Source organism: Rhinoraja longicauda, chromosome 36 (genome assembly GCF_053455715.1).
Source record: "Rhinoraja longicauda isolate Sanriku21f chromosome 36, sRhiLon1.1, whole genome shotgun sequence".
Classification (NCBI taxonomy): domain Eukaryota; kingdom Metazoa; phylum Chordata; class Chondrichthyes; order Rajiformes; family Arhynchobatidae; genus Rhinoraja; species Rhinoraja longicauda.
The window spans coordinates 1,373,673-1,387,714 of record NC_135988.1 but is presented as its reverse complement, the minus strand read 5'-3'; the positions used below and the strand labels follow the sequence as shown (position 1 = coordinate 1,387,714).

Genomic DNA, 14,042 nt, shown 5'->3' with positions numbered 1-14,042 from the left:
TACAACCGCAGGAGATGCAACACCTGTCCCTATACCACCTCCCTCGCCTCTATCCAGGGACTCTGACAGTCCTTTCAGATTAGACTTGCACCTCCTCCAACCTAATCTACTGTATCCGTCGTTCAAGATGTGGACTCTTAAGTATCGGCGAGATCAAACGTAGACTGGGTGATCATTTCGTTGAACACCTTCGCTCAGTCCACCTGATCTCCTGGTTGCTAAACACTTTAATTCTCCTTCCCATTCTGACACTAGGAGTCCTAGGTCTCCTCCGTTGTCAAATTGAGGCCAAACGCAAATTGGAGGAACAGCATCTCATATTTCGCTTGGGCAGCTTACAACCAAGTGGTATGAATATTGATTTCTCTAACTTCAAGTAACCCCTGCATTCCCTCTCTCCATCCCTCTCCCGCCCAAACCGCTCCATCTCCTCCTTCTCACCCAACAGCTAACAATGGCCTGTTTCTTTTATCATCGTTACTATTTTGCATATCTTTCATTCATTGTTCTATATCTCTGTACATCATTGTCTATATCTCTCGTTTTCCTTTCCCGTGACTTTCAGTCTGAAGAAGGGTCTTGACCCGAAACGTCACCCATTCCTTCTCTCCAAAGATGCTGCCTGCCTGAGTTACTCCAGCTTTTTGTGTCTACTGTAATACTAATGCATCCAATCTCCTTGTGGGCTCGACTACAAGCTGCTCTAAGAAGCCATCTCGCAGGCACTCTACAAATGTCTTCTCTTGGGATTTAGTACCACCCTGTTTTTCCCAGTCTACCTTATAGTTTTGTTTTTAGTTTAGAGATACAGCGCGAAAACAGGCCCTTCGGCCCACCAAGTCCGCGCTGACCAGCAATCACCCCATACTTTAGCACTATCCTACACACTAGGGACAATTTACAATTTTACCAAAGCCAGCCTGTACGTCTTTGGAGTGTGGGAGGAAACCGGAGCACTCAGAGAAAACCCACACGGTCACAGGAAGAACGTACAAACTCCATACAGACAGTACCCATAGTCAGGATGGAACCTGGGTCTCTGGCACTGTAAGGCAGCAACTCTACCGCTGCGCCACTGTGCCGCCCTAGTATTTCAACCTGCATATTGAAATACCCCATGACCACCGTAACATTGCCTTTCTTTAATGGAAGAAAAACTGGGCAATGTCGCATTCTGTGTGGCAGCAGAATGTATTACATAACTCGAGCAGCATCCACTTTGGTAGAAAAATCGAAGTGCTGAGCAGTTTTTCCTAACTAGTGAGAGATTGAAAGTCGTTGGTGTTAAGTGGCACCTGAGAGTCCCTGTACATATCACTTAGTGTTTACATGCAGGGTTCTGATGAGAGTACATCTGGAAAAAAATACACTTTTTGGGTCTCCCTACTGAAGGGAGAATAAACGTGATAGAGAGGATGTGGGGGGAAAACAGACTGCTAGAGAAACTCAGTGGGTCGGGCAGCATCAGTGGAGGGAAATCCCTGACCTGCTGAGTTCCTTCAGCAGTCTGTTTTTTTGCATGAGATTCCAACCAATGTAGTCTCGTGTGTCCAGGAGTAACTGGTTTGTCTTATGAGGCATATACTGTCTAGAGTTTAGAAAAGGCGAGGTGTTCTCACTAAAATGTACACATATCTAACTGGGGCTGGACAGGGCAGATGTGTTGGCTGGGAAATACCCTGTTGCCATCAAGGTAAGGCTAGTTGTTGATGTATCTGGGTGTCCACAACAGTTTCAATAAAATGAATGGGCTATTCAGAACAAAGAAGACATTTGTCACCAGGAGGAAGTGAATCTTTTGAATCTGTCCCCAAGAGGACAGTGAAGGTTCAGGCTGGCCATATTCAAACCAAATCTATAGAACTGTAGATATACAGAGAATCAGGGGAGATGATGCTACAGCAGGGAAATGGCTCTGAGGCAAAATATCACCCAACGGGTGTTATTGAATGATGCAGGAGGTACATGGAGGCATGATAGATGGACTTGATGCCCCTACAATGCCAACCGTGGAAGAGGGTTTGTATTATCACCTAATCTATTATTATTCTTTATCAGCCATACATTGTATTTTAAGTTCTTTTGCACCTGAGCCGCCAACCTATTAAGTCGAGACTTGCCAGTATTCCTGAAATAACGGCTTCAAATCAACAGTGAAGGACGTAACACAAAGTGTGCCAGGCTTTGTCAAACATATCAAATAAATGCAAGGATGATTGAATGAGACCGTCTGTGTACAGCAGTGAAGAAAGCAGTGTAAAGGGTATTTCATGCACAAGTGAGATACAGTGTGATAATGAGTAAGTGTGTTACATAAACTGCCTGTGTGATTCCAACCTTGCAACACTCGAGCCTTACTCTCCGTCTCCACAGGAACTTGCATCAACAATACCTCAGTTATGATGTTCAAGAAGGGCAGCTTTGAAATTGGAGCCACTGTCTACCCTGTTGCCATCAAGGTAAGGCTGGTTGTTCATGTATCTTGTTGAAACCTCTTAACTCCCTTGTAGTGTCTATCATGTGCGTATCAGCTATGAATATATTCAAAGACTCATCTTTTCAGCTCTTTGGGTAAAGAATTCCAAACATGCACGGCGCTCTGAAAATAAAACTTCTCATCCTTATTCCGAAGCTATGCTGCCTGGTTCTAGATAAGCCCTTGGAGGGGGGAGGGGGAGACTTTTAATATCTACCATGTCGATCGCACTCAATCTTATATATGGAATGAATAAAAATAATTGTATTAATGGAGGACTGGTTTTTAAATAGGTGGTTGGCGGTAGGTGTGGGCGATGGATGGAAGGGCCTTTTCTGTGTAATATGACATCCTTTCTTCATACATTAATCTCTATATCCCAGGAGTTCTCCACATTGTCTCCAGTCTGCGTGTATCTTTCCTTAAATATGAAGATCAATACCATGGCCTATCAGTGTCAAATTATTCTATTTTACCGTGAGTTACTGTCAAAAGGGAAACCCATGCCATGAGATATGGTTTAAAAGGATAGGTGTCAATTATTGTCCAGATTAATACTGCTGCTTTGACACACTGCATTGTGCTTTTACTGTCAGTATGATCCTAAAAATTATATGTGCTTTTATTGCCAGTATGATCCTCTATTTGGAGAAGCCTTCTGGAACAGCAGCAAGTATGGAATGGTGAACTACCTGCTGAGAATGATGACCAGCTGGGCGATTGTCTGCAGTGTATGGTACCTGCCGCCAATGACACGCGAGGTAACAACTTGTTTTGTACCTAAAGGAAGGGAATTATATTTTCTGTTTAGTTCAGTTTAGAGGTGCAGCGTGGAAACAGGCTCTTTGGCCCACCGAGTCCGTGCTGTCCAGCAATCCCCGCACATTAACGCACTAGGGTCAATTTTACCAAGCCAATTAGTCTAGAAACCTGTATGTCTTTGGAGTGTGGGTGGAAACCGGAAGGAAAACCCATGCAGGTCGCGGGAGAATGTATAAACTCCGTACAGACAAGCATCTGTTGTCAGAATTGAACCTGGGTCTCTGGCACTGTATGGCAGCAACTCGTGTCGTCCTCTTCTGGAAATTATCTTGTTCCAATTTTTTTGTGTTTTAATGTTTCATTGTTCTTTTTTTTCCCGCTGTCCTCCCTTGAAATACCGAATTTGCTTTATAGTGCCAAAAAAGTGTGTTCATAAGTTCAAGGAACCGAATTAGGCCATTCGGCCCATCAAATCTTTTCCACCATTCAATCATAGCTGATCTATCTTTCCCTCTCAATCCCATTCTCCTGCCTTCGCCCCATAATCCCTCCATGAGTTGTCCATGAGCTGAGGATGTTTGGCATCAACAGACATGGTGCAGGTTTTCTTGGGGATACAAGGAACTTGCAGATGCTTGTTTAAAAAACAGGCACAAAGTGCTGGAGTGATTCAGTGGGTCAGGCAGCATCTCTGGAGAATATGGATAGGTGACGTTTCGGCATGGGACCCGTCTTCAGACTGAGGTGTAGTCTTATTTCCCTGCCTGAATGCCCTAATGGTTCCATGAATTAGTTTGAAGCCTCCCTATCAATGACCGCGGTTCTGTACAGTAGTAAACATTTGGTGCATAAGTCTGTTCGGCTTAGTACGAATGAATGGAGTAAAGGAGAAGGCATGACTGTAGGAACAGATTAAGTGTTTTTTTATTTTGGGATTTATGAGCTGGACTGGTTATGAGTTAAATTCCTCTCGCAGAGCCAAGTTGGATTACTTTTAAATTTCTTGCATCATAATTTTGTAATTATTATCAGCATGTTGCCCTTGATGCAAGATTAAACTTCTTCCTTACTAAGTAATCTTTCACTGTGTTATTGAATTGTCAATTAGACTTTTCTTCAAAATACACTATTCATTTGTAAGGATGGATGTTCCTTTTTCAAATATTCAGTTTTTCTTGTCTGTCTTAAATAGAGGCAATCTTTCCCTTTGTGTAGGAAGCAACTGCAGAGACTGGTTTATACCAAAGATACAGTGCCCTTCATAATGTTTGGGACAAAGACCCATCATTTATTTATTTGCCTCCACAATTTGAGATTTGTAATAGAAAAAAAATCACATGTGGTTAAAGTGCACATTGTCAGATTTTAATAAAAGCCATTTTTGGACATTTTGGGTTCACCATGTAGATTACAGCTGTGTTTATACATAGTCCCCCACATTTCAGGGCACCACAATGTCATGTAAATGAAAGTAGCCATGTTTAGTATTTTGTTGCATTTCCTTTGCATGCAATGACTGCTTGAAATCTGCGATTCATGGACATCACCAGTTGTGATGCTCTGCCAGACCAGTATTGCAGCCATCTTTAGCTTATGCTTATTTTGGGAGCTAGTTCCCTTCAGTTTTCTGTTCAACACTGGCGGGAGGAAACATGTTCCCAATGTTGGGGGAGTCCAGAACTAGGAGCCACAGTTTAAGAATAAGGGGTAGGCCATTTGGAACGGAGATGAGGAAAAACTTTTTCACTCAGAGAGTTGTCAATCTGTGGAATTCTCTGCCTCAGAAGACAGTGGAGGCCAATTCTCTGGATGCTTTCAAGAGAGAGTTAGATATACCTCTTAAAGATGGCAGAGTCAGGAACGGGGTACTGATTGTGGATGATCAGCCATGATCACAGTGAATGGCAGTGCTGGCTCGAAGGGCCGAATGGCTGACTCCTGCACCTATTGTCTATCTTATAAAAGGCATGCTCAATTGGGTTCAGATCGGGTGATTGACTTGGCCACTCAAGAATTGACCATATTTCAGCTTTGAGAAACTTTGTTGTTTTAGCAGTATGTTTGGGATAATTGTCTTGCTGTAGAATGAACCGCCGGGCAATGAGTTTTGAGGCATTTGTTTGAACTTGAGCAGATAGGATGTGTCTATACACTTCAGAATTCATTATGCTACTACCATCAGCAGTTGTATCATCAATGAAGATAAGTGAGCCAGTACCTTCAGCAGCCATACATGCCCATGCCTTAACACCCCCACCACCGTGTTTCACAGATGAGGTGGTATGCTTTGGATCTTGGGCAGTTCCTTCTCTCCTACATACTTTGCTCTTGCCATCGCTGATATAGGTTAATCTTTGTCTCATCTGTCCACAAGACCTTTTTCCAGAACTGTGGTTGCTCTTTTAAGTACTTCTTGGCAAACTGTAACCTTGCCATCCTATTTTTGCAGCTAACCAGTGGTTTGCATCTTGCAGTGTAGCCTCTGTATTTCTGTTCATGAAGTCTTCTGCGGACAGTGGTCATTGACAAATCCACACCTGACTCCTGAAAAGTGTTTCTGATCTGTCGGACAGGTGTTTGGGGATTTTTCTTTATTATAGAGAGAATTCTTCTGTCATCAGCTGTGGAGGTCTTCCTTGGTCTTTGCGATTAGTAAGCTCACCCGTGCTCTCTTTCTTCTTAATGATGTTCCAAACAGTTGATTTTGGTAAACCTAAGGTTTGGCTGATGTCTCTAACAGTTTTATTCTTGTTTCTCAGTCTCATAAATGGCTTTTTTTAACGTTCATTGGCACAACTTTGGTCCTCATGTTGATAAACAGCAATAAAAGTTTCCAAAGCTGATGGAAAGACTGGAGGAAAGACCAGGTGCTTAGAGCTCTCTTATACCTGCATTAAGGAGGCAATTAAACACACCTGAGCAATTACAAACACCTGTGAAGCCATGTGTTCCAAACATTATGGTGCCCTGAAATGGGGGGACTATGTATAAACACAGCTGTAATTTCTACATGGCGAAACCAAAATGTATAAAAATGGCTTTTAATAAAATCTGACAATGTGCACTTTAACCACATGTGATTTTTTTCTATTACAAATCTCAAATTGCGGAGTGCAGAGGCAAATAAATGAATGATGGGTCTTTGTCCCAAACATTATGGGGGGCACTGTATCTGTGCTGCATCAACTAGTCTAGAATGTTGCAGTAGTATTTCGTCTCAATCGTTTCTCACACCTCTACCGTTTATAGATCATATTTGTTTAATTCATTTAATTTTAAATCGTTGGAAACATTAGCGATGCAGTGGCACTGGTTTCCGACGGGCACAGTGATGGACGCCCCACACATCTCTGTCCTCCATAAAGCTGGCAAGCTCCTCTTTTGTTTCTACATATGCGTCTTCCATCAACGTCTTCACCATGGTCTTGTTTGGTGGTCCCGGGTTCTGTCTTCCATGGGTGGGTTCCCACAGCACAACCTTGTTTGCTGGTGTTTCTGGATGGCGGTGGCAATGACCAGCGAGCATCATCCTTCTCCACCTGATCTTCTCGGTCAGAGGTGGAATCTCCCCATAGAGCTGGGCGTTGGTGGTGTGGTCCCTCCAACTGACATTTGGAACTTTTGTGAGCATTCAGGTGTAGATACCATCGAGAGACTTGGACAGTACTCCAGTGAGAGACCATGCCTCATACCCATACAATAATATTGTCTCTACAGTTGCATGGAAGAATCTCAGTTTGAGACCCGTAAACATCTGAGACGTTCAGATTCTCCCCGTGTTATTGAGGGCTTTCCATGCGAGCACTTTCCGGAACTTGACGTCATTCTCCGAGCTCTGCATCCTCGCTCCCAGGTACTTGAAGTCCTCCACTGGTCTTAAGAGGCTCATGGTCACCACCGTTGAACGCCATGTACTCCGTCTTCTGGGCATTGAGGTGGAGGCCCACTTTCTCACACTCCGTCTCCACCCTGCCGAGCAGCTCTTGTGCCTCCCCAATTTGGTCTGACAGCTGGATGATGTCATCAGCGAAGTCAAGGTCTGACAAGTTGACTGATCCGATTCTTCTCGAACGCCTTGGGGTGATTGTGAAGCCGAGGTCCTCGTGTTCCTTGAGACCTGCCTCATTACATAATCAAGGAGAATGACAAAGGGAAAGGGTGCCAGCGTGTCTCCCTGTAACACCCCCGCCAGGATTTCCAACACTTTGCTCTGGCCATCCGGGGTAACAACCTTGGCCGTGGGTGGTGCCCAAGTGCATATCCTCAATGGCTCTCAGGAGACAAGGAGGGGGGATACCATAAGCCTTCAAAATCCTCATCATTTTGTATCGATGAATCGAGTCAAACGCCTTCTTGAAGTGAATGACGGTTAGGACGGCCGGCAGCTTGTTATTCTTCACCTCCTCAATGATTTTTTGGAGGGCCAGGATCTGTGTGACCGTGTTCCTCTTCACTCTGAAGCCGTTCTGATTGTAACGTAGCTTCGGGTCGATAGCAGCCCTAATCCGGTTGAGAATCAAGTGGTTGTAGACCTCAGCCAATACACATGTGGCTGATGCCACGACGGTTGTCAGTCTTGTTCAGGCTCCCAGATGTGGGGACGGGGATGATGTTGGATTGTGGCCATCGTGTTGGCTTGTCATTCGTCATTAGTGCTGTGTTGCAGAACTTGAGCATGATGTTGTCGAGCTCACAGTTTTTACACACCTCTGGAGGGATGGGATCCGGGCCTGGACTCTTCCCTTGCTTCAGTGAGCTCTTCACTTTCCGCAACTCCTCCAAGGTAAAGGGGCCGTGGTCAATCTACATCCATGAGGACAGTCTCAATCCCCTCATCTTCCTCAGTGACAGTTGGAGGTGATCTAAGTAGGTTCTTTAAGTGGGTGAACCACGTGTTGATTCGGTTCTCCGGAGCGTTCCCGTTGCCTTGACTTGGTCTTCCTCCTGCCACTGATCTCGTTCACGACCCTCCATGCCTCGCTATACCGCTTGCCATCGTTGGCAGCCTCTACTCCCTCTATCATTCTCGCAACCTCCTCCTCCTTCAGTTTGTCGTACACCTCAGAGTTGGGATTTGGCTGCCTTCAGGTCCTCTTTGAGCTACTCACTTCTGCTCTAGTGTAGGCCTCTTGGCATTCCGTGCCGCAACTACTTCCGGGTGCTCAGAGTTGCGACTTCTCTTCACACGCTTCACTGTGGGTAGACTCTTTGTTGCTTCAGAGCTGGCCTTTATGAACAGTGGTAATGAGCCGTCGCATTTTCCCTCGTCTCAGCTCCTCCCCTCTCCTCCTCTTCTCGTTTCTCCTCCTCCAGCAGCTGGAAGCTGTTCATCATCTCTACTGTGTATTGGTGAGAACATCAATAACTTGTTGCACTGAAGAAGGGGTGCAGCCTCCTTAGTCCTGAAGTCGGACTGATCCCTCCCCGGGGTTTGCCCAGGGTTTAAAGACCCGTCACCATGGTGCCCAGATGGGCCAGGACCTCGACCAGCTGCCGCAGGAACTTAGCACCAACTTAACAAATAAACAGAACTGTCCCGGCAGACCCATTGTTTCTGCCTGTTCATGTCCCACCAAACTTATTTTCACCTACCTCGACTCCATCCTATCCCCCCTGGTCAAATCCCACCCACCTACGTCCAAGCCACCTCACACGCTCTCCATCTCCTCGATAACTTCCGGTTCCCAGGCCCCCACTCCCTCATCTTTACCATGGATGTCCAGTCATTCGACACCTCCATCCCCCACAAGGATGGTCTTGAAGCCCTCCGCTTCTTCCTCGACCGTAGAACCAGCCAATCCCCATCTACGAACACTCTCCTCCACCTAGCAGAGCTGGTTCTTACCCTCAACAACTTCTCCTTTGACTCCTCCCACTTCCTCAAAACCAGAGGCGTAGCTAAGGGCACTCGCATGGGCCCTAGCTATACCTGCCTCTTTGTCGGGTACGTCGAACAATCCCTGTTCCAGACGTACACTGGCCCCATCCCCGAACTCTACCTCCGCTACATCGACGACTGCATTGGTGCTACCTCTTGTACCCATGCAGAACTCACTGACCTCATACACTTCACTACCAATTTCCATCCTGCCGTTAAATATACTTGGACTATCTCCGACATCTCCCTACCATTTCTGGACCTCACCATCTGCATCACAGGAGACAGACTAGTGACGGACATCTACTATAAACCCACTGACTCGCACAGCTATCTGGACTACACTTCTTCCCACCCTGTCTCCTGCAAAAAGTCTATCCCCTACTCCCAATTCCTCCGTCTACGCTTCATCTGCGCCCGGGATGAGGTGTTTCACACTAGGGCATCAGAGATGTCCTCATTCTTCAGGAAATGGGGCTTCCCCTCTTCCATTATAGATGAGGCTCTCACTAGGGCCTCTTCAATCCCGCAGCTCCGCTCTTGCTCCCCCTCCCCCCATTCGTAACAAGGACAGAATCCCCCTCGTTCTCACCTTCCACCCCATCAGCCAGCGTATCCAACAAATCATCCTCCAACATTTCCGTCACCTACAACGGGACCCCACTACTGGCCACATCTTCCCATCCCCTCCCCTTTCTGCATTCCGCAGAGACCGTTACCTCCGTAACTCCCTGGTCCACTCAACCCTTCCTACCGAAACCACCCCCTCCCCGGGCACTTTCCCCTGCAACCGCAGGAGATGCAACACCTGTCCCTTTACCTCCCCCCTCAACTCCATCCAAGGACCCAAACAGTCTTTCCAGGTGAGACACAGGTTCTCCTCCAACCTCATCTATTGCATCTATTGCATCTGCTGCTCTAGATGTCAACTTCTTTACATCGGCGAAACCAAGCGCAGGCTCGGTGATCGTTTCGCTCAACACCTTCGCTCAGTCCGCCTTAACCAACCTGATCTCCCGGTGGCCAAGCACTTCAACTCCCCTCCCACTCCCAGTCTGACCTTTCTGTCATGGGCCTCCTCCAGTGCCATAGTGAGGCCCACCGGAAATTGGAGAAACAGCACCTCATATTTTGCTTGGGCAGCTTGCAGCCCAGTGGTATGAACATTGACCTCCAACTTTAGATAGTTCCTCTGTCCCACTCTTCCCCTCCCCCTTCCCAGTTCTCCCTCTATCTTCCTGTCTCCACCTATATCCTTCCTTTGTCCCGCCCCCCTTGACATCAGTCTGAAGAAGGGTCTCGACCCGAAACGTCACCCATTCCTTCTCTCCTGAGATGCTGCCTGACCTGCTGAGTTACTCCAGCATTTTGTGAAATAAATAGCACCAACAAGTTGTGTGTGTGTGCTTTATCATCGTTCCTTACAATGCTATGTACGACAGTGATGGCAACTTCTACTGAAGTGTGGATGGCCGTTGGCTCGTTAGGAGCTCATCTGCCTTTTGACAGGTCTTGTTTTTGGTCCTGCTGGGGGTCCCCACAGCCCCCTCCTCCGAGCAACCCAGGTGGGGAGACGGTTTAGTCACCGGTTATACGACCATGGAGCAGTTAGCACGGGATTACATGGTACCCGTGGCAGGAGAGTTCCCAACATCCCTGTGTTTGTCTGCCTGAGTTGTCTTCGGGTCGGCCGAAGGTAGAAGGTGTCACAGACATCCTCCAGTCCTAGGCAGGCATTGAAGTCCCCAAGCACAGACTAGCGGCCTGAAGATCTGAGACCATTGATTGCTTCAGTTCAAAGATTGGGGTGGGTGAAAGCTGCTGGACTAATAACCAGGCAGATCCCAGGCTTCACCTATTATTTTATTCATTCACCAATAGATTATGGAAGTATTAGCTTTACCCAAGATTAGCTGAGATAAGATTAGATAAAATTAGTCTGAAGAAGGGTCTCGACCTGAAACGTCACCCATTCCTTCTCAGCAGAGATGCTGCCTGTCCCGCAGAATTACTCCAGCATTTTGTGTCTATCTTTAGCTTTACGTTAGATGTTTTGAAAATATCATCCTGGGGCTTAACTTGATAAAGTTGGTACATAAGGTATAAGATAGAAACAGAAAATGCTGGAAATATTCAACATGTGAGATTGCATCTGTACGTCTTTCGTACGGAGGCAACCGGAGCACCCACAGAAAACCCACGTGGTCACAGGGAGAACGTACAAACTCCGTGCAGACAGCAACCGCACTCAGGATTGAAGCCGTCTTTGGAGCTCTAATGCAGCAACTCTACCACTGCACCATTTTGCCGCCCCTTATTGCTGGGCCACAATGACTTGGAGCTAGAGTCACCATATGTTACGGGTTTGAATTACACTAGGACAAGCAAAGGAATGGGAGCATTCACTGAAAAACAGTGAATGTTTAACAACAATCTGGCCTGTTTAGTGATTTGTACCCTCAGCAATCAGCCTGTTTCTCCCTTCTGCTAACAACCTGGTATTCAGCACTTGCCATATTCTCTCTCTCTCTCTCTCTCTCTCTCTGGTCATGCAGGGGGTTCTAGCTTTAATTTCTCTCTCCTTTTCCCTGGGGAATGGAAATAGATGACCATTGGGCAGCACGGTGGCACAGCAGTAGTGCTACTGCCTTACAGCACCAGAGACCCGGGTTCGATCATGCCTACGGGTGCTGTCTGTACGGAGTTTGTATGTTCTCCCCGAGACCTGTGTGTGTTTTCTCTGAGATCTTCAGTTTCCTCCCACACTCCAAAGACGTGCAGGTTTGTAGGTTAATTGGCTTGGTATAAATGTAAAAATTGTCCCTAGTGTGTGTGGGGTAGTGTTAGTGTGTGGTCAGTGTGGACTCAGTGGGCCGAAGGGCCTGTTTCCACGCTTGTTCTCTAAACTAAACTAAAATGTAGCTGAAACCTCTCCAGTGACCTCTTGTTAATCAATGATAGCGCTGTCTGCCAAGCCATCCTGGCCACTCTAGATATTGGCCCTTCTCCAATCAAGACACAAGACACAAGAAAGTAGGAGCAGGAGTAGGCCAACCGGCCCCTCGAGCCCGCTCCGCCATTCAATACGATCATGGCTGATCCTACCCCAACCCCCTTCCCACTATCGCCCTTCTTCCCACCCAAAAGAACCGTGTGATCTCCTGGGAGAGGCGAAAAACCGGTGAAAAGTCATTTCACCTTGAGGTGATCTGTATAGTTTTTAATTAGCTGTTCTTGCCCTTGTGTGAATGGGTGATATAGTCTTCAAACTGTCATGCTGCATCACATAATCTCACGTCAATGCTAGTCCAAACCTTTCAGGAACAAGAGATGTTTCTGTTTGTTAATGCAATCTGAATTGATTATCTGCCTACAGGGTGTACTCTGTGCAATGCAGAATTTATCAGTACTAAATTAGCAGACAATTCAAATCCACAAACCAGTTCCTGGTTCCATTTGTTGTCTGGAGCAGCAGACGGTATTAATTGGGCCTCGGTACATTTTTAGTTTGGGAAAACAGAAATCTGTGCTGTTTAATCACCTGTTCACACTAATTTTATATTATCCCAGTTTCACATCCACTCCCTACACACTAGGGGGGAATTTACAGAGGCCAATTAACTAACAAATCCACACATCTTTGGGATGTGGGAGGAAACCCACGCAGTCACAGAGAATATACAAACTGAATATGCATACAGCCCCCAATGTCCCCAAGGTCAAGATGGAACCCGTGTCTCTGGCGCTCTGAGGCAGCAGCACTGCCACTGTGGCACCCTCATTACATAGTTCAACATGTGACATCAAAATGTTTTACTGTATCTTGGTACAGCTGAGGATAATATACTGACACCTACACACCTCTATCTACAGCAACCTTTCCTCTGCACCTCCCCATCTCTCAAAGCTCTTATTCATTGCATTAAAATCTCCAATAACAGGTGTGTTTGTTGCTAGCTGCATCTAATTTACAGAGTAGCTGTTATCTGATCAGCTGAATTGTGATTGACGAGCTGACTTTATTTCGTTCAGTGGTGCCATTAGCTTCATTCTTTCCAGACTAACTGATGCCTGGTGATCTGTGCCACAGACTAACGTTGTGACGTGCTGAGTACTGAAATGATTTATTTGTTGCACAGGAAGGTGAAGCTGCAGTCCAGTTTGCTAATCGTGTGAAAGCTGCGATTGCCAGACAAGGTGGTCTTGTAGATTTACTGTGGTGAGTAAATTCTTTCCGTTATATTATCCTGCAGAGTTTAACACTGGCTGAGACCCTCCGATCATGTGCACAATGTCATAAACGTGTCCCTTCTCAAAATATATACAGTAAATACTCCTTGTTACGGACCCCTTTATAACAGTTTATAAAGTGCAGTTCCTTCCTATACTATCAAAGAGGGAAATGGATAGACTTGACTTTAGAGATACAGTACTTTTTGTTTTCTTTTGCTCTCCTGCAACACATTTGGGGCAGCACAAAGGCGCAGCAGGTGAGCTGGTGCCTCACGGCATCAGAGTCCCGTCTATGATCCTGACCTTGGGTGCATCTGTGTGGAGTTTGCACATTCTACCTGTGGCCGTGTGGATTTCCACCCACATCCCCAAAATATGTGGGTTTGTAGGAGAATCATTGTAGGTTAATGTGGAGGGAAGGGATATGAAAGTGGAATAACAGGGATCTGGTGTGAGTGGATGATCAATGGCATGGCCCGAAGCAGCTGTTTCCATTCATGTCTTTCAATCAATCAATAGCCAAATTTGCTTGATCTCTGAACAGGTTCTAGACCAGATGCACTGTGCAGAGGTGGTTTGGTGATTACAGCCTCGTTGTGCTCTGGTTTATATTTTAGCCCTGCTCTAGTTACCTCAGAGGTAGTGAGGAATCAAACACGTTGGTGAGTCTCGAGTTAGATTTCAGATACCTGC

General features: G+C 46.2%; 1 protein-coding gene across 1 annotated transcript in view; it reads left to right on the top strand.

Moving 5' to 3' along the window:
- gpat4 (glycerol-3-phosphate acyltransferase 4) overlaps positions 1–14,042 on the top strand; it is a 111,239-nt gene that overhangs the window by 87,499 nt on the left and 9,698 nt on the right. Inside the window, exons 9-11 of the mRNA XM_078429008.1 lie at positions 2,374–2,459; positions 3,109–3,237; positions 13,256–13,335. Of these exons, the coding sequence (XP_078285134.1) occupies positions 2,374–2,459; positions 3,109–3,237; positions 13,256–13,335 (295 nt within the window). The remainder of the gene's footprint in view (positions 1–2,373; positions 2,460–3,108; positions 3,238–13,255; positions 13,336–14,042) is intronic.